Below are 19,772 nucleotides of genomic sequence, written 5' to 3'. Positions count from 1 at the left end.
AAACCAAGCTAGACAAGGACAATTTGTATAAATCATATTTATTCATGTCAACCCTGATCTTAGTAAAGCATAAGTTAGGGGTTACCATGGAGATTGGGTGTTTTAACATGAACAGACATGCAATGAATAGCAAAATCACCTCAAACTCCAGCTGAATTTATGATTGTTAGCCAGCTACAAAAACCTATTATTATTCATTGGCCAATGAGATTTGGAATATGAAAAGTTGAAGGGTCATCATACTGACTGGACTTGTTTACTGTTGTACAGTACATTAGTTCAAATTGAGGTCAAATTTCTGTCAGGATCATTCAGTCATGGAAATAAAGTACCCTACAATAACATCAATATTGAACTAATATTCATTTTTCATTTGTTATGGCCTGAAATTCATAATGTACCTATAATTGCCTTTGACAAACTCTGGAGCAAAAAAACTACCAGGACAACAATTAATTAGCAGCGATACATACTGTGACACACAACAGTTATCTGTACCTTCGCTACGTCATCTGTTAAATGTACTATAAAAGCAAGTCAGTTGGCTGTACCGTTGATCAAGTTCTTTGCGCAATAAAACCCTGTTGCCTAAGAGAACCGTTTGAACAACAGCCATCAAACTTAAACGACCTTACATAAAAAGTACAAAAGATCAATCCATCATGACCATCATTAAAACCAGCCCATGGGAAGCTCTCTGAGGTATTCTATTTAAAGTGCTCCTCGTGAGCCAATGGAACTCATTCAAATACTATCTGCACACACTTAAAAAGAGGATTTAATATATTATAAATAGGGATTTGAATAGGCTTGGAGCCAGATGATGTTTTCTTGTTTCTTCAACTCATTAAAGTACCATTTTAGAACAGGGAGTAGGGATTCTGTTTGAGTAGGTCGGTAAATCCAAGGGATTTGCTCTCCGAGCCATATACAGTATATACCCACATATGTATTTGGCTCTGTTCGGTCTCAGTCCTTGGGTTGAGTACCTTCAGAAGGGATGTCATGCATCCTGCCTCACAAAGCTTTCAGTTTAAGGAAAATCACACCCGAGAAAAGTAGAAAAACAAACATGGATATGGCAAAAATGAAAAATGAACTCTCCGCCTAAAGACAATGCACAGAGGAGCGTGGAGGACTGGAGCCATGGAGCGGGGGACTGAAGTAAACCTAAAGCCTTCCCGCTGCAGCCTGGTCATAAGCCATCTGGATCGATCCAACAACAGAAAACACTCTCACTGTACAGTTACAATACACTTGACCACACCCAAATAGATGACCACTCCTATAGAACCCAAGGAATAGTCTTCAGCCTCGATTCCGCTCATATAAGATGAAACCTTTGCCTACGCATTAGATTTGTCGATCCAGTCCTCTATGTCCACTCCTGCTGTGTAGATGTCTACAGGCTTGGTCGTTACTAGGGTGCATTTAATGACATGAAACATTCCAAACGTTGCAAATAGAAATATAATGAATAGAGCTGACACAATTGCCTATTCTACAGACGACAAGACCATATCTGTTCTAATTCATACATTTCTAGCTGAGCATTCTGTAACGTTACATCCTCCTGAACAGGCCCCAGGTCTACTCCTCTGCCCTGCCATGGCCTACTGCTCAGCCTGGCTGAAGTCGTAGCAGAAGTTGAAGTTGCTGGGGGGTTTGGGCACCGGCGGGGCACTGTCTGGGATGGGCACGTTCTCCAGATCCAGGAGGCGGAGCTTGATCTCCATGGAGAGCAGGGTCTCCAGCTCGCTCCTCATGCACTCACTGCTCATGTCCCGTCCCAGGAGCACGCTCAGTCCATCCGTCCACAGGCAGAACTGAGAGCGACACAGAGATCACCTTTGTTATTCGACCATAATGTTTACTTTGGTAATGTATGCGTTTTAACTTTCCACACCAAGTTTAATTTAAATTAAGAGGGACGAGAGAGAGCGAGCGATAAAGACCAAGAGAGAAACACAGTGAGAGCGAGAGAGAAAGATGTAGGATTTAACTCTGGGAAAAGAGAGAGAGAGAGAGAGAGAATTATCTATGTGAATGAGTACAGATATTCCTGTGACATGACATCACTACTCACGTCGGTTCTGGACGAGGCGATAAAGTTGAGGCTGTACTCCTCCACGTCATACGTGACGCTGAACGCCAGTGCCAACACTTCCTGCAGAAGAATGACACAGCACAATGCCGTTTATGGAGGGCCAGGTACATAGTGTGAAAGAGGAAGTCGGGGCGGGGTAGGGCCGAGGGAGTGTTCAGGGGCTGTTGTCGGTAGGGAAAGTGGTGCTGGTGATGATGGTGCACTAACCTTGGTCTGTTTGCCCTTGTGCTCCTTCATGTGAGGGCAGTCTTTCCCCGTCAGCAGTGCTTTGATATCTGCCACAGGAACTGCCAGAGAAAAAGAGGAAGAGCAGGTCTACCGGCACCCCTCAGCTTCGTACACAGAGCCAATGACAGAGCGCGATGTCATTTCAGTGTCGAGGCCATAGAATTAGGGGCGACAACACTAATTTAATAGAATCTCTATGGTCAAGGCAGTGTCAAGGCTACAGTGGAAGAGTATATTGCTGTGAGTAATAACTCACTCTTCTCCTGGAGACTCTCGATGGTGGGTGTTTCTGTTTCCTCCTCCACGTCGCCAAAGTGCAGGACTTTGTGATTGGGCGATAGGCGACAGTGCCACAACTTATCTGAAATGACCAATAATTTATTTTTTATTGAATTTAAAAAAATATATATTTTTTTTTAATTGGCAGCATGGTGTAAGAAAGGCCAGCTATCTCTTCCTCTACCGTCCTTCATTAGTCTTCCTATGTTTCACCGTGTCGTGCTGTCCAGCTTCCCCCTATTCTTATACCTCTCGAGTTCTAACGCGTATGCTCTTAACCTGTCCACCCCTCTCACAGAGGTGCGAGTGATCTCACCCTGTCTGCGTCGGCTGCTGATCTTGCGGAAGAGGGTTCCCTGACACAGGCGGTTCAGTCTCTGCTGGCGAATCAGCTCCAACAGCTCTGGCCTCAGACGCTCCTTCAGCTCTCTACAGAGGGGGGTAGAGAGAGTCACGCCCACCGCAAGTACCATGACGCACTCAACATGATTCATTTCGATGAGCTTTATTTGACGTATTAGAAGGTCAGACACTGGAATAGATATGGATCAGATAGGACGAGGACAAGTAGGTAGGATCAGTGCTACTTGTTTGACTGGGAATGGGTAGAATGGGTTGTGGACCTGTGACTGGGAGAGTCACATGACATTTCCAAGCTGTTTGGTGACAAACAGGGCAGACGCAGAGCAACAGCACTGATTCTGATTCCATAGGGGTGAAAAATACTCTGGACTAGAGACAAATGGTACAAATACAGGTGTAAGTATACATACACATACACTAAAAGGGGCTGATCCCTGCCCTCTAGGGGTCATTGGAGGAAGTACAGGCTTACGAGGGTTGTGTGTGTGTGTGTGTCATAGAGAGAGCAAGAAAAAGATTCTGCTGAACAATTTAAGGACTTACAATACAGGCGGGGCGAGGGTCTCTTCTTGGTGCAGCCGCTCCGTCTGGCGTAGTTTGAGGATCTCACTGTAGTTCAGGGCATTCACCTTGTTCTTAAACAGCTCCAGAGACGTGGGCTTACTGGACAGAGTCCTGGTGATCTGTTCACGCACAACCTGCATTACCTACAGATGGACAGAATCAGTCAACATTTGATTATTTAAAGGGAAAACATACCAGCTATGTTATGGCTATAGACATGGTTTCTCTGGTGGGTAAACAAGACAATTCAAAAGCCCTTGGGTGGGACAAAGCAAAAACATTTGGGAACCACTGAGCTATATTAAAGTATACAATATATCTTAGTGTATGTACTGTATGTTTTCATATATTTCAGTAGCTAGCTATCGTGTGAATGTGGGTTTGAGTTGAAAGAAAGCAGACTGTTCCCGCTCTTTGCTCTGCTGGGCACAGTGACGCTTACAAACTCAGACAAGGCTTGACCTCGGGTCCCCCAAAACATGAGTTCTCTGAGGCGAAGGCCACATGACAAAGCACAGGAAGGAGGAAATACGGTAGGGTGTGTGTGTGTGTGTGTGTGTGTGTGAGAGAGACAGGAAAATCTGGTGTTTCTCTCTACTAACTGCAGCCACAGTTTCAAAATCCCTCAAAGAAATCTATGAGAACACACCAAACCAAACTCAAGTCGATCACCCCCCCCCCACTCACTCTTTCCTCCCCTCGGTCTCTCTCTCCCTTTATCTCAGTGTGGCCATACTCCGAGTGTCTCTCAATGACACTGCACTTGACACCAAGCAGCCGTCGCCATGGGAATGTCATTTGTTTGTGCATCATGGTAACCCCAAATCCCCCCCCCCCTCCAATGTACAGCAGCACCAGTTTGGAGGACTTTAATGAAATGGTACTGTACGTACAGGTGTGTTGGGCACACAATAACCATGACCCATGAAGCAGGCTCCGAATTACAGTATCCATGGAGAGCCCACTACCTTATGGAGCAAGAGGGATGGAGCAAACAATGTTCAGCAATTGCGCACTCATCCTCTATGGAGCACGTGGTATCTGCTGTGCATGCCGCACCCATGGAGGCACATAGCGGTATTTGTTCAATCTAAAATAATCCCACCTCAAAGGTTTGAGGTAATAGAATGAAAAACATAACAACATACAGGTAACTGCCAAAATAAAAGGAAACACTTGAGCTAATGAGGGATACAAAGTATGTTGAAAGCAGGTGCTTCCACACAGGTGTGGTTCCTGAGTTGATTAAGCCATTAAAACATCCCATCATGCTTAGGGTTATGTATAAAAATGCCCAGTTGCACATTATTTAGGCTACCATGGCTAGAAGAGATCTCAGTGACTTGAGAGAATGGTCTCAAAAGAGCATAGGGGGGTTTAAAGGGTGTGAGTGTGTTCCTGTCTCAGAGTAATGGACGGCAGGTAGCCTAGTGGTCGAACCCCGAACTGACAAGGTAAAAATCTGTCATTCCGCCCCTGAACAAGGCAGTTCCCCGGTAGGCAGTTATTAAGTAAGAATTTGTTCTTAACTGACCTTCCTAGTTAAACAAAGGTTACGTAAAAAAACAAAAACAAAATGGAGACCACACCTAGCAGTGGAGGTTTCAGTGAGGAGGCAGACAAAATGGACCCAGTGCAGTGCCCAGGAGTGGCCTTTTATTTGTGGAGAAGAGACACCAAAACAATTGTACACCTATGTACAAACAAAATAAACATGACGATGGACAGAACAGGAAACATAAACAAGGGGTTGACTGAAAATGAATAAAAGGTTGAGCTCAATAAACACCAGGCCTCAATAATACCTGTCAGCAACCTGTCCCCTCTCTGCCAAGACAGGACCGACACAGCTTAAGTATAGTAGCTGGGATACTTCCACACGGACCATACCATCACAACCAATCACAAATGAATGGCATAATTACACAAATTAAATGATCTATCACCATATTCAGGAAATCACATTGGCAATTCTGAAATACACACACTTCAATTAATAGTGCAGAATCCTGCATAAACCAGAAATAAACCCAGGGAACATTCATCTCCCCCTGAGATTTGGACAGCTTGGCATAACCCAACCACACAGGAAAATTGCGCTTCAGACCACGGACCTGGTTTGCCAACCCTCCTTATGCAGCAGGAAGGAATAATTCACCTCTTCAATCAACGAGGATTAAGAGGTATGTTTTTAAAACATTCTGTACATATTACTAAAAACTGTACAACCAGTGACTGCAGAAAAAAAGATTCTATATTAAAAACACAGAATTCGATCATCGGTATCCTACAACACAGCAACTACATTACACCGCGCTTTATAGTATTCAAAGAGCTTTAAACCATACTAATACGTAATAGCCAATATATTCATCCATGTAGGCAGAGAAAAATATATTAACAACAACACATCCAAAGAGAATGGCACTAAAACTGTAACTAAAAATTGAGACTGTCATATACTTGGAACAAAACAAAGCTTTCAGTGACACCTCCCTCAAAATGTCCCCAGGTATAATCCTGTGTAACAACATTATTCACATACTGTGTAAAGACCACGTAGAAATGACTAATGAATCCAAATAGAGTATCTCACCTCCATGTTGTGTCTTTCAAGTATAACCCAGAGGCCAACAATGTTAGTTCCACAGTCGAGAGAGAGAGAGAGAGAGAGAAAGAAAAAAATGAAATATGAGAGGAGTGAAACAGAGAGGACAGCGGATAGAGGGATAAGAGTGAGTATCACCTTTATGGCATCAGCAGTCCAGAGCAGAGATGAGGTTATTTTGTAAACAGACACCCTGATAGTCACTCACACCCCGTCCGCCCCCCCCCCTCTCCCCTGCCGTCACTCCTCTGCTTTAACCAATAGAAAGAGGAGAACCCCAGTACAGGAGACGTTTACCTCAGCCATAGTGAGGAGCAGCTGTCTCTGTTCCCTCATAACCCAGCAGAGTGTGTGGAGGATGACTGTTATTGGAGGGAAAGTGCATGATGGGGGGGGGGTCACACACAAAGTCCTAGTTGGAGGCACCCAGCTGGCAGCAGCGTGTTGCCAGGAGTGATTAACGGCTGAAAATCGACAGCACAGTTAGGGGTTTATTGGAGGGAAGAGGGAGAGAGAGAGGAAGAGACAGGGTTTGTGATCGAATGAGTAGAGAGAAACAGAGAGACTGCAACAGAGGTAGAGGAGGAGGAGAGGCTGAGGGACATGGTAGTAAAAGCCAAATATACACAAAGGGTTCTACCTGAAACCAAAAGGGGTTATTCAAAGGGTTCTCCTATGGAGACAGTCGAAGAACCATTTATGTTCTAGAGGGCGCCTGAGTCTCTAAGAGTGTAGAATCTCATTATGGGTTGTTGACAGTGAGGTATGGAATCTTCTGTGAGACAGGCACGGTGGAGACAGATACCAGTCACTCTTCAAGCTGTAAACAAATTCTCTCAGCACCAGTACTCTGCATTCATCCCCTTAACATTTCTCAGACTTAACAAGTATCTGACTTGAGGATGAACAAATCTAAAAAGGAGATAAGAAATACAAATAGGGAGATGCCTTTGCTTTGTACCCCCCCCCCCTCTGTCCTCTCTCTCTTTTTAACATGGCTGACCACTGTGGCTGACCACTGTCCATCTCTCCATTGTCAGTGTCCAGAGGTTTTTCTCTTGTGTAATTACTGCTGATGGAACCAATTGATTGTGAAGGACCTTTCTCCCTCGCTCTGATTCTGCTATGGAGTGGGATTCTCTTTGTGCTTCTAATGCCCAATTGTCCCTGCTCCACGGGATTGTGGGAGGCAGTAGAGGGCGCAACACAATGACAGGGCCTGCTGGCTGGACACTCGCTCCAAACCAAAAGGTCAAAAGGTTAAGAGTTTATGACCAGAAAGCATTTTGTAAAACATGGGCCTGTTGTGTGGTTTTGGTGTTAATGAATAGTTCTGTCTGAGTGAGTCCACTGTAGTTAACATTGGAATGGAAATAGCCTGGATTTGGCCCATCCAGCCGTCTTTCCTACATTACCCTAGCACGGTATCTATACATTTAGATAGGGCAGCCAGTCGATATTCCATTGTGGTAGCCATTCTGGATGACTAATCGATGTCCCGTTCTAACGATTACAACTGACTAATTATACCCCAGCTGGTTGCCTCCCACAGCCCTCTATAGATTAAACTCTGTTTCCTACTCTGTGTGGCTGTGGCAGATGGATGGTATTATCCTGCATACGATGGTGGCAGACAGGACACAGAGAACTTATTGTTTTCTGTGTAGCGCATGCAGGTAAATGCCATTCCGCTCCGGATGCCATGGAGTGCTTTGAAGTTAGATTTTCTAAATTAGATTACCACTTTGCCGCTCCACAGTTGGCAATGTAAACAAATAGACCATCTTTTAGACGATACACTGCATCACGCTTGGACATGATATACAACATACATACACACACAAAAGTATATGAACACAGCTTCAAATGAGTGGATTCGGCTATTTCAGCCACACCCAATGCTGACAGGTGTATAAAATCGAGAAAAAAAAGCTCAGTGACTTTCAACGTGGCACCGTCATAGGATGCCACCTTTCCAACAAGTCAGTTCGTAAAATTCCTGCCCTGCTTCAGCTTCCCTGGTCAACTGTAAGTGCTGCTATTGTGAAGTGGAAATGTCTAGGAGCCAAGTGGTAGGCCACACAAACTCACAGAATGGGACTGCCTAGTGCTGAAGCTCGTAGCTAGTAAAAATAGTCTGTCCTCGGTTGCAACACTCACTAGCGAGTTCCAAACTGCCTCTAAAAACAACGTCAGTACAAGAACAGTTCGTTGGGAGCTTCATAAAATGGGTTTCCATGGCCGAGCAGCCACACACAAGCCTAAGATCCCCGTGTGCAATACCAAGCATCGGCTGGAGTGGTGTAAAGCTCGCTGCCATTGGACTCTGGAGCAGTGGAAACGTGTTCTCACCAATGAAGAATCACGCTTCATTATCTGGCAGTCCGACGGATGAATCTGGGTTTGGCGGATGCCAGGAGAACGCTACCTGCCCCAATGCATAGTGCCAACTGTAAGGTGTGGTGGAGGAGGAATAATGGCCTTGGGCTGTTTTTCATGGTTTGGGCTTGACCCCTTAGTTCCAGTGAAGGGAAATCCTAACCATACAGCATACAATGACATTCTTGACAATTCTGTGCTTCCAACTTTGTGGCAACAGTTTGGGGAAAGTCCTTTTCCTGTTTCAGCATGACAATGCCCCTGCGGACAAAGCAAGGTCCATACAGAAATGGTTTGTCAAGATCGGTGTGGAAGAACTTGACAGTGGCACAGAGCCCTGACCTCAACCCCATCGAACACCTTTGGGATGAATTGGAACGCCGACTGCGAGCCAGGCCTAATCGCCTAACATCAGTGCCCGACCTCACTAATGCTCTTGTGGTTGAACGGAAGCAAGTCCCTGCAGCAATGTTCCAACATCTAGTGGAAAGCCTTCCCAGAAGAGTGGAGGCTGTCATAGCAGCAAAGGGGGGACCAACTCCATATTAATGGACATTATTTTGGAATGAGATGTTTGACAAGCAGGTTTCCACATACCTTTGGTCAGGTAATATACCTGCTATCTACTTGTAGACATGCTCCCTGTACCCTTCAACTACTTTGTTTCAAATGGCAAGAGGCTGTTTCTTGTACTTGTACATTAGAGTACAGTGTGGGAAAAGGGTGAGATATAGGGTGAGAGTGAGACAGATGTGATGCTGAGACATGGGGTGGGAGTGAGACATGGAGAAAGAGGGAGCTATATGGTGACATTGCAGTGTGGGTTGTGTTACCTTGTCAAAGTCCTCCTGCGTGGCTCTCATCTCCTTCCAGGTCTTATTGAGCAGCTGGATGCAGATACAGAAGAGCTCGTCCAGCAGCTGGTCCTGAGCGAAGAAGATGGGGTGGTAGTCTGAACCTGTTTCTGAGGCTAGTGGTGAGTGAGTGAGTGAGTGAGTGAGTGAGTGAGTGAGAGAGAGAGGAGCAGATGAGCTCTCACATTTTTCAGCATGTTTTTACAAAATATAGATTTAGAGTCAGATAAACTTGGATTTTTCAGCAAGGACATATACAGGATACTACCCTCCACAACATAACCTTCACTGCAAATCAGAACTCTAAACCCACAACCTGATTTTGGATTCATACTACCAAAGATTCTTATTTCCAAGCTATACAGCAAATGCTCTGGCAAACAAACAACAGAAACCTGAAAACACCATCCAACTTGGAACGGAGTAATGTTAAATCTGAAGCTACATTTAAACCAAAGAAGAAAAATACATTAGAATTATATATTTGTCTTTATAAGGACTGAATGCTAAGATAAAGCCTTAGCTAGGACAGAACATATCTGAATGCAACTTCAATTTGCACTGAGGTGTGAAGTGAGAAGTGAGCTCAACAATGGCAGGAGAGTATCACAGCCTACCCCACCCAAATGCAGAGGCATCTGAAGCCCCCTCCCGCTGTTCAGAGTTCATTACAATGCAGTACACTCTGGATGTTAAAAAAATGACAAAGCATGAAAAAAAAAATAAGCTCATCAAGAGACACCCTTTGGTGACTATTATAAAAATGGGAACATAAGCAACTTAATATTCCACACAGACCATCCCCTGGCATGGCACAGTGCTATATTAACCAGACCATCCCCTGGCATGGCACAGTGCTATATTAACCAGACCATCCCCTGGCATGGCACAGTGCTATATTAACCAGACCATCCCCTGGCATGGCACAGTGCTATATTAACCAGACCATCCCCTGGCATGGCGCAGTGCTATATTAACCAGACCATCCCCAGGCATGGCGCAGTGCTATATTAACCAGACCAACCCCTGGCATGGTGCAGAGCTATATTAACCAGACCATCCCCTGGCATGGTGCAGTGCTATATTAACCAGACCATCCCCTGGCATGGTGCAGAGCTACATTAACACACTATCCCTCTGTTAAGAGAGGGGGGGGGTGTTAGCGATGGGTGGAAACTCAGGATATTAGACATCGAGGACTCGGAGTCAGCCAACGTCAACCTGTAAAAGTCTGGAACAGTAATGGTACAGGGCATTCCCAAACAGTTTCAGCTGGACTTTCACATAATCAAAGAGGTAGCTCAGCAGGATAAGCTCTCTCTTGAGAAAGATATCCCCCCCCTGAGAGTGTCAGACCAGACCTCTTCATTATTCAACCCCACAGACGAGCAACCCCAAGAGGAATGTCAAACCTCCCAGCACAGAGTACTACCCCCTCATTGAAATGAAGGATACATTCACCCAGCTGGAAGTAAGGCAGGTGGAGCTGGAAAAGCAGGTGAACACACTCCAGTCAGCACAACAAAAAAATAGTCCAGCTCAACAACACCCCCTCAACCAGACACAGAGAGCTGGAGGTGGAGAGAAACATATCGACACTGGACTGTGGTGAGACAACATCAACAGGAGAAGAAGAACAGGAGCAGGAGAAGAACAGAGCACTAGAGGAGAAGGTGAGTGTGCTCGAGGAGAAGGTGAGAACGATGACATGTGACAGAGAACAACCCATTAGAGAGCTGGCCACCCCCACAAAGAAGCCAGCAGAACAGCCCACCTCAGACCCTGACAAAAGTCTGGACACCACAGCAGAACAGTCCACCCCAGACCATAGCCTCGACATCCCAGTAAGACAGACACATGAAGAACCCCAAGCCCAGGGGATCCCACCCGCTCTGAGCACCCCTCCTGTCAGCCACCCTGATAGCCCTCCTAACACCCACCCCCCCACACACACACCCACTGAGGGCATACACAAGACACAGATCGTACTCCTTATGGACTCAAACAGGACATATATACAAGAAAATGTACTTTTTCCCCAAACAGTGTCTAAACTCTGGTGTCCAAACACCCAACGCACCCTAGACCTTCTGTCCAACAAGGTTCTCCTAGCCACATAATAATACACACAGGCACAAATGACCTGAGAACACAGGAGAAAAGGGTGGCCACAGCACTAAAGGCAGTAATTTAAAATGCTTCTTCTACCTTCCCCAAAGCACAAGTGGTTAACTCCACCCTGCTACCATGAAAATACTTTCACCTTGCTACCATACAGCGGGTAAATGCAAGTATTTCCTTCAAAAGCAAATGTAGACCTGGCCCAGCCTTTAGGACCAGGTCCACCTATACAAGGCCGCAGTGCAAACCTTTGTACATACCCTAAAGGACATCGCCCTCAACTGCAGCCCCAACACCTCACACAGGAGCAACAGACACCCTGCCCAGACCAGCGAGACACCTCCCCCCTGACCTACATCCAGACCAGCGAGACACCTCCCCCCTGACCTACATCCAAACCAGCGAGACACCTCCCCCTGACCTACATCCAGACCAGCGAGACACCTCCCCCTGACCTACATCCAGACCAGCGAGACACCTCCCCCTGACCTACATCCAGACCAGCGAGACACCTCCCCCCTGACCTACATCCAGACCACAGAACAGAGCAATACTCAATCATGAGGCATCAAAGCTAAAGGAACTGAATAATATAAAGAAATGCTATAAATGGAATGAAAGTAGTGTGGGAACCTACCAAAAAACAATTAGGCATCAACAAATTCAATCCCTTTTAGACAACTTCCTGGACAAAACGTTTCACTATAATGGTGAAGGTGTAAACTTGGCAGTAGAAAACCTAAACAGTCTATTTGACCACTCAGCTTCCCTATCAAATCTAAACATTTCAAACAGAAAACTGAAGAAAATGAACAACAACGACAAATGGTTTGATGAAGAATGCAAAAACCCAAGAAAGAAATTGAGAAACCTGTCCAACCAAAAACATAGAGACCCAGAAAACCTGAGTCTACGCTTTCACTATGGTGAATCACTAAAACAATACAGATATACACTACGTAAAAAGATGGAACAGCACGTCAGAAATCAGCTCAATGTAATTGAAGAATCCATAGACTAACCACTTCTAGGAAAATCGGAAGACACTAAACAGACAACACGAATAGTTATCTATCCAAAACGGAGACATATGGGTAAACCACTTCTCCAATCTTTTTAGCCTTATAACAGAGAACAAACAGCAAAAACAAAAACTATTAAAGACTACCAGAACCCACTGTATTCTCCAATTACATTGAATGAACTACAGAATAAAATACAAGCCCTTCAACCCAAAAAGGCCTGTGGTGTAGATGGTATCCTCAATGAAATAACAAAATATACAGACCACAACTTACAATTGGCTATACTTAAACTCCTTAACGTCATCCTTAGCTCTGGCATCTTCCCCAATATTTAGAACCAAGGACTGATCGCCCCAATCCACAAAAGTGGAGACAAATTTGACCCCAATAACTACAGTGGGATATGCGTCAACACCACATGTACTAGCTCAGGTTGACTTACGGGGCTCTCCGATGCTTAGGATCTCACACAGGATGAGAGTCAGCTGGATGCTGCTGCGGGCGAATGGACACTCGTGCTTATCCTCCCTACTGCTGTTCTCCAGAACAAACTAAGAGACAGAAACAGAGAAGGGAGAGAAAGTGTCATGAAGATGACATACCTACCTAACCTGCACCCTAACAAAAGACCCATGTTAGTCCCTTTAACTCCCTCCCACACCCTCCGTTCCCTTGATTTCTCTTCCCCTCCCTATTTTCACCCTGCTGTAGGCATCGGGGTAGCGGGAGGCAAAGTGGGCCATGGTGTCTAGGGCCAGCAGGCCTGGAGGGGCCCGGAGCAAGTCCTGACCTGGGTTACTGTTGTTCTGGAGAGGGAGAGAGGACAGAACAGGGATAAGAACACACACACGGTGTATGGTGGGAGACAATGAAGAACGGTATAGATAAGAATAAGACTCAGACAAGTTTAGCAACTGTGAATGATTAATAGTAAGTGATAAGAGTGGAATCACAACGTCTGATAGCGGGGCAATTTTATCAACCATCAATGGTTGGTATAGATGAGAATACGACTCAGTTGAAAGCGACAGCTTATTGTTTACAGTAAGTGATAGACGAGGTGAGTGAAGAGACACAGAGGCCCAGTGAGTGGGACCGAATGAGGTGGTGGTAAGTGGAATCTCATGGAGTAGACTCACAGAGAAGCCCAGCTTCTTGAACTCCTTGGCGCAGAGAGAGCGTCGTCGCTCATGACTCAAGCTGTTCTCACTCTCCGTCTCAAAGGCCGCCTGCCGCAGGCCATGTAGAATCTCCCTCTGGTCCTGGAGGAGGAAGGGGGAGGACAAGGATGGGGTCGATAACAGTAGTGGGAGACAAAGAGGTAATGAGAAGGAGTATATATATATATATATATATATATATATATATATAAAAATAACTAACTAAGTGGATTTCAAGGATACTGATTCAGCACTTCTCATTAAACTCCTCTCTCCTGGAGTGGGTTAGAGACAGTGGTTTGCTGTGGTTGGTGGGGGTCATCTAACTCACCTGGTTGTAGGAGTCCAGGGGCATCCTCATGCGAGACTCCAGGTGGTTCAAAGTGACAGACTGGAGGACGTACAGGTAATGGGCCATCTCATCCCCCACGGAGGCAGAACTATGGATGATGTTCTGTGGGTCACAACAAACCACGAGGAACAGGTTCAAAACAGAGCGGTATTTACTATGGATAAAATGACTGAAAGGAGGCAAAAAAATAATAATAATTCTGCTATAACGACAATTGTATTTCCTCCAATTTGATATTCGAAAGGGAGCAATGACAGGTATCATTGCACCTCAATCTAGGAACATTCAAAATGGCTTTACCTTATAGATATACTGTCGAAGATTTTTCTTCCCTAGGAAGACAAACAGCTCCTGAAAAGCAATACTTTATGTTATTACCTGATAATTACCACTAGTACCGTCAGTTATTAATAATGAAATGCAGCGACACTACTTTCTCCACAAGGAGGCAGTAAAAGCTACTCTGTCAAAAATCAGGTCAGGGGGAGGGACACAGCAGGTCTTTGCCCCAGCTGCCGTGACATAATGGTCACATAAATCAGTCTAAAACCCTTTGTTTTGAACAGACTCACTCAGCCTGGTTAAACAGATTAAAGTGACTTGCACCTCACTCTGGAAACCAGGGCAGGCAATAGGGAAAGAAAAGAGAGAGAGATACCATGTTGTACCTGTCTGTCTGCATGTCCAGCTGTCTGTAGCAGAGCCATGAGGAGGGCCATGGCTTTGGTTTGAATCTGCTGGTTTGACCTGGAATAAAGATAGTATGGGTGGGCGTATGAGTGTTGTTTCGACGATGAGTAGACTTCAGACACTGGGCAAGCTTAAAATTGCATGTTTCAGAGCTAGATTTAACTGTAAAATGATTTGGAAATGGGGTCTCTATGTTTGTAAGCATTTACAGTATAAGCACGCTCATTCATTGGAGGAACTGCACGTTGTTCGTTGCCACCATGCTACCCATGGACGACACACACTTACACCTGCAGTTGTGAGAGCAGTCTCTCTAGAGTGACTTCCTGCTTGACCTGCTGGAAGAGGCTGCTGCTGCTCAGCACCATGCTCTCCAGGATGGCCAGGGACACCTGCTGGATGGACGCATCCAGCACCGTGGCATTGACGAAACTGGCAATCTGAAAGGTACGATGAGTCAGACACCGGGTGAGATAGATACAGGAGGAGTAGCGTGGGAATGAAATGGGATAACATGGGAATGGAATCGGTTGAAACTATTCAAGTGGGAGAACTTGCACAATTGGTGGCTGACTAAATACTTTTTTGCCCCACTGTATACATGTATGTATGTATGTATGTATGTATGTATGTATGTATGTATGTATGTATGTATGTATGTATGTATGTATGTATGTATGTATGTATGTATGTATGTATATATGTATATATATATATATATATATATATATATATATATGTATATGTATATGTCCTCCACTTCATCTATAGGAGCCAATAGTTGAGGAACCTACCTTCTTGATGAAGACAGCAGAGACGTTCTCCCATGATACAATCCCATGATCCATCAGCTCCATGAAGCCTGTCAGTGTGTGGGCCATGATCAGAGGGGCCCTTACAAACAAAACACAGAACAGACACACACAAAAAAACTCTTAGACCAGAACATTAGAACATCATTGAATACAACCTTGACATAGAAAACCATAGACAACACTGAGCATTTACACTGATTGGGTTCCAGGTACAGATAAGAAGACTAAACCAGACTAAACCGTCCCAGGCTGATACCTTTCCCCCATGTTTGGTACGAAGGTAGGCCGTCATTGTAAATAAGAATTTGTTCTTAACGGACTTCCCTAGTTAAATAAAAATATTAACAGAATGTGTTTCATGCCTTCACTGCGATTCAAGTGGTATAATTGATTCGTGGGAAAGTGTGTTTTCTAAACAAGGCATGATGGTACATCGTCAAAAGCATGACATCAGGCTCATATCCATGGCATCCCATTGGGTCTCTGATAAACATCTTAACCCCATCACTAGCTATGCAACACAAAGCTGAAAATTCTTCAGAGCCAAATTCTCCATACCAACTTGATGTCCTTTTTTGACTCACATAATGCAACTAAAGAAACCAATTACAGCTTCCTTGAATTCCTCCATAGTAACTATGCTAACAGTGTGAGGAAAAGGCCAAAATAAGAAAATAAGACAAACTGAGACAAAGACTCAGAGACACATTGAGACGCATTGAAATATATAGAGAGACATCGAGAAGGGAACTGACTCGTGAGCGTCCTCTACGATCTTCACCAGCAGAGAGTGGCCATTACGGCTGATAAACTCCTGAGCAAACGTGACATCAGTAGACACGCAGGCCAGCTGCTTCAGCGAATCACAGCGCACGTCTGAGTCGGAGCTCTGGATGCCCTTGTAGAGGTCCTCGGCACAACGGCCCTACAACACGCACAACATAAAACCCCAGACAAAAAGATGGACAATGTAGTTACACTGATAATGCAATTGTAATAGGCCTACATAGTGTGCAGACACACACAGCCATGAGGGGATTATCTGTCAGGCTCTTGTTTGCAGACTCACCGGTGCCTTGGTCAGACGGAGAATGCAGCCATTCTTTATGTCCAGACGGTTCTAGAAGACAATGACACACAGTCATACAGGCAATAAAGACCAACTTAGAAATGGCTTAGACTGATTACTGTTTTCAAACTGTACTAAGGGACATAATTATAAAGTGAGAGAGGGCAAGCGAGAGATAGGAGAGAGAGAGAGGAGAAGAAAAAAAAGAGCGAGAGAGAGATGGAGTTAATTTAGTTTCAGATGAATAGCCCAGGAAATAGCTCAACATCTCTCACCAGACACCCACAAACGCAAAAATAGACTTACTTTATAATTTGACACGCTATGACGCCGTTGACGCTTGCAGCCCATCTGTTCTCTCATTAACTCCTGTGCGTTCTAATTCCAGTGTGTACACACTGGTTCACGTGCGTAAAAAACACCTTTTGTTTGTATTGAGCTTTGGGATCAATATCATGCCAAGTGTATTGTGAACTCACAGCATGCATTTTGTATTTGTGTATCATGATCTGTACAAATAAGTACAAATCCACAAATGTAAATCACTAATCCACAAACAAACACCTTTTGATTAGTATTTGTAAATCGATAAATTGCATTCGGATATTTTTATAACTGAAAATACGCACGTCATTTCCAAGGGCCTCAAGTTAAATGACTGGCATAAAGACAGAAAGTTATCACGCGTAGAAAGCGAGTTGTAGTCGTCATTTCCCTTGCTCTGCAATGGCTGTGGCTTTTGTGGAGCGATGGGCAACGATGCTTTGTCTGGATCAAGCCCAGACTGAGGCGAGGAGAGTGACAAAAGCAATACCGTTACAAAGTCTGAGCCCATATCCTACACCTCACCTCTACCTTTTGCATGCCTCTCCGGGGGAAACGGATAGAGGCCTCAGGAATACTTATGTCTCCATAATGCTCATCGTCTGTGCAACATGAGACAGCGGATGGATTATAATCCCTTACAATGTATGACATATCCTTCACATTTAGTGGTGCTATCATACTGGCCAGCTAATTCAACTAGTTGGGTGATTAACGGGTGTACACCGCAATAGTGTTGCAAATATAGAGTCCTCTAGGGCTTTGATTATTTACGTTGGACGTACTATAGATACACATATGGTTACCATACTATCATTTCTGCAGCCTTGAAAGGCAGGCATCGACATGGCCGAACTAGAGTCTGCCAGCGATTTATAGAAACTGCTTTCTATGGGTACAAAACTGTTTCATACAAATATAAATTACTTTCTACGTGTGATTACTTTTTGTATTTTTCTTGTCGTCAAATCCCTACCAAAAGTCAGGTGACCTAAGCGCTTCCAAATATGGAGTTGCAGGTTTGCCATATGTCATGTTTGCGCATATATCTCCTATGTGCACATTTTTATGGCAGGCATTTTACTTTAGGCCCTTGGAAATTACCTGCATTGCCCCTGGTCGAGGGGTTTGTTTGACCTCTCCAAAGGTCACCAGCATAGTTTAGCTCCAACAGCTACCCACACCCAGGTCACTGGCGTTGATGACATTTCAGACATCACTGGCATGACAGTGACATCCTCTACTATCAAGTTATAGTACAGAAGCTACACACTGAACAGCCAAAGACCGGTTTGTTCACAGACAGCCTCCGTGATCACAGAAAAGAAAGATCAATCAACTCACAGATTCAGTGATGTAGGTCTGAACACCGTCGGCATACTGGAGGGCGTAGTTATCAGGGCCCGGAAGATTCCACCTTAAAACACAGTCATCATAGCCACTGTAACTACTGCAATAGGACAAAGTAGTTGCTTGAACTCCACAAGAACAGCATTAGACCAAATAGAAAGCGCTTTTTAAACATGAACACACTTACCCGTCACAAACCTCCTTAATTACAGCAGAAAGGGGCTTTTTCTGTCAGAAGACAAGCACAGGTGTGATCAATGAGCAGCAGGAAGTAGGAAGTGATTTAGATATCATGCCTTCATTTTGTAAACCACGGTGGAACTATAGTACACCAGTCCCATGACCCGAGCCTGCTGATCCTAGATAAACTCAGATCTTTTACTTCCTCTATGCTGCTGACTAATGTATTTGAGGCAGCATGGAAATTCAGTGCATTGAATAAATAAGAGGCAAACTACTCCAAAGTCTACACATCAATTGCCCTGTAATTTGTGGTATACATGGTGGTCAACGAATCAAAGGTTTTGGTGTACTGTGGTAGACCTATCGCTGCTCTGTAATTAGCGATCTGTAGGGGGTCAACCAATCAGAGGTTTTTGGTGAGGTCTGGTAGTCCAATAGGAGTGATTGAGGGGCTTGCGGTTAGTTATTATTTTCTCCCATGAAATGTCTACAGAACCAGCCTGTTCACAAATCCTGGACATTACATTAAAGTTTTAAGGGTCACTCTCTAACTCCAAGAACATTCTGTGGTACTGTTACTGAAGTACTAAACATCTTAATATCAAGTGTTAAGTACAGTACCAGTCAAAAGTTTGGACACACCTACTCATTCAAGGGTTTTCCTTTATTTGTACTATTTTCTACATTGTAGAATAACAGTGAAGACATCAAAACTATGAAATAGCACATATGGAATCATTTAGTAATTTTAAAAATGGTTAAACAAATCCAACTACTTAAATATTTGAGATTCTTCAGTTGCCTTGATGACGGCTTTGCACACTTGGCATTCTCTCAACCAGCTTCATGAGCTAGTCACCTGGATTTTTAAAAATTGTACCTTTATTTAACTAGGCAAGTCAGTTAAGAACAAATTCTTATTTTCAATGACGGCCTTCCGGTTACTAGTCCAACGCTCTAACCACTAGGCCACCCTGCCGACCCTGCATTTCAATTAACAGGTGTGCATTGTTAAAGGGTTAATTTGTGGAATTTCTTTTTCTTAATGCCTTTGTACCAATCAGTTCTGTTGTGACAAGGTAGGGGTGGGATACAGAAGATAGCGCTATTTAGTAAAAGACCAAGTCCATATTATGGCAAGAACAGCTCAAATAAGCAAAGAGAAATGGCAGTCCATCATTACTTTAAGGCATGAAGGTCAGTCAATCTGGAAAATTATAAGAACTTTGAATATTTTATCAAGTGCAATCCCAAAAACCATCAAGCGCTATAATGAAACCGGCTCACAAAACAACCGTCAC

The 19,772-nt window shown here is 44.3% G+C and overlaps 1 protein-coding gene across 3 annotated transcripts in view; it reads right to left on the bottom strand.

Moving 5' to 3' along the window:
• Positions 1–22: 22 nt before the first annotated feature.
• The window catches only part of LOC112252591 (engulfment and cell motility protein 3-like), a 32,410-nt gene continuing 12,660 nt past the window's right edge, over positions 23–19,772 (bottom strand). The window contains exons 3-21 of one of the 3 annotated variants that reach the window (XM_042323292.1): positions 18,476–18,516; positions 18,283–18,355; positions 16,615–16,665; positions 16,301–16,470; positions 15,525–15,624; positions 15,019–15,170; positions 14,709–14,787; positions 14,341–14,391; positions 14,020–14,142; positions 13,668–13,790; positions 13,230–13,334; positions 12,971–13,079; positions 9,362–9,498; positions 3,521–3,684; positions 2,931–3,043; positions 2,592–2,696; positions 2,315–2,394; positions 2,087–2,167; positions 23–1,826 (exon numbers count right to left, since the gene is read on the bottom strand). In XM_042323292.1, the coding sequence (XP_042179226.1) occupies positions 1,614–1,826; positions 2,087–2,167; positions 2,315–2,394; positions 2,592–2,696; positions 2,931–3,043; positions 3,521–3,684; positions 9,362–9,498; positions 12,971–13,079; positions 13,230–13,334; positions 13,668–13,790; positions 14,020–14,142; positions 14,341–14,391; positions 14,709–14,787; positions 15,019–15,170; positions 15,525–15,624; positions 16,301–16,470; positions 16,615–16,665; positions 18,283–18,355; positions 18,476–18,516 (2,070 nt within the window). In that variant the 3' untranslated portion in view covers positions 23–1,613. The other 2 variants (XM_042323294.1, XM_042323293.1) reach the window with 2 other exon arrangements.

The sequence above is a fragment of the Oncorhynchus tshawytscha genome, linkage group LG06 (assembly GCF_018296145.1).
Source record: "Oncorhynchus tshawytscha isolate Ot180627B linkage group LG06, Otsh_v2.0, whole genome shotgun sequence".
NCBI lineage: Eukaryota > Metazoa > Chordata > Actinopteri > Salmoniformes > Salmonidae > Oncorhynchus > Oncorhynchus tshawytscha.
Note: the sequence above shows the minus strand (reverse complement) of the source record. Positions and strands in the feature narration are given on the sequence as shown.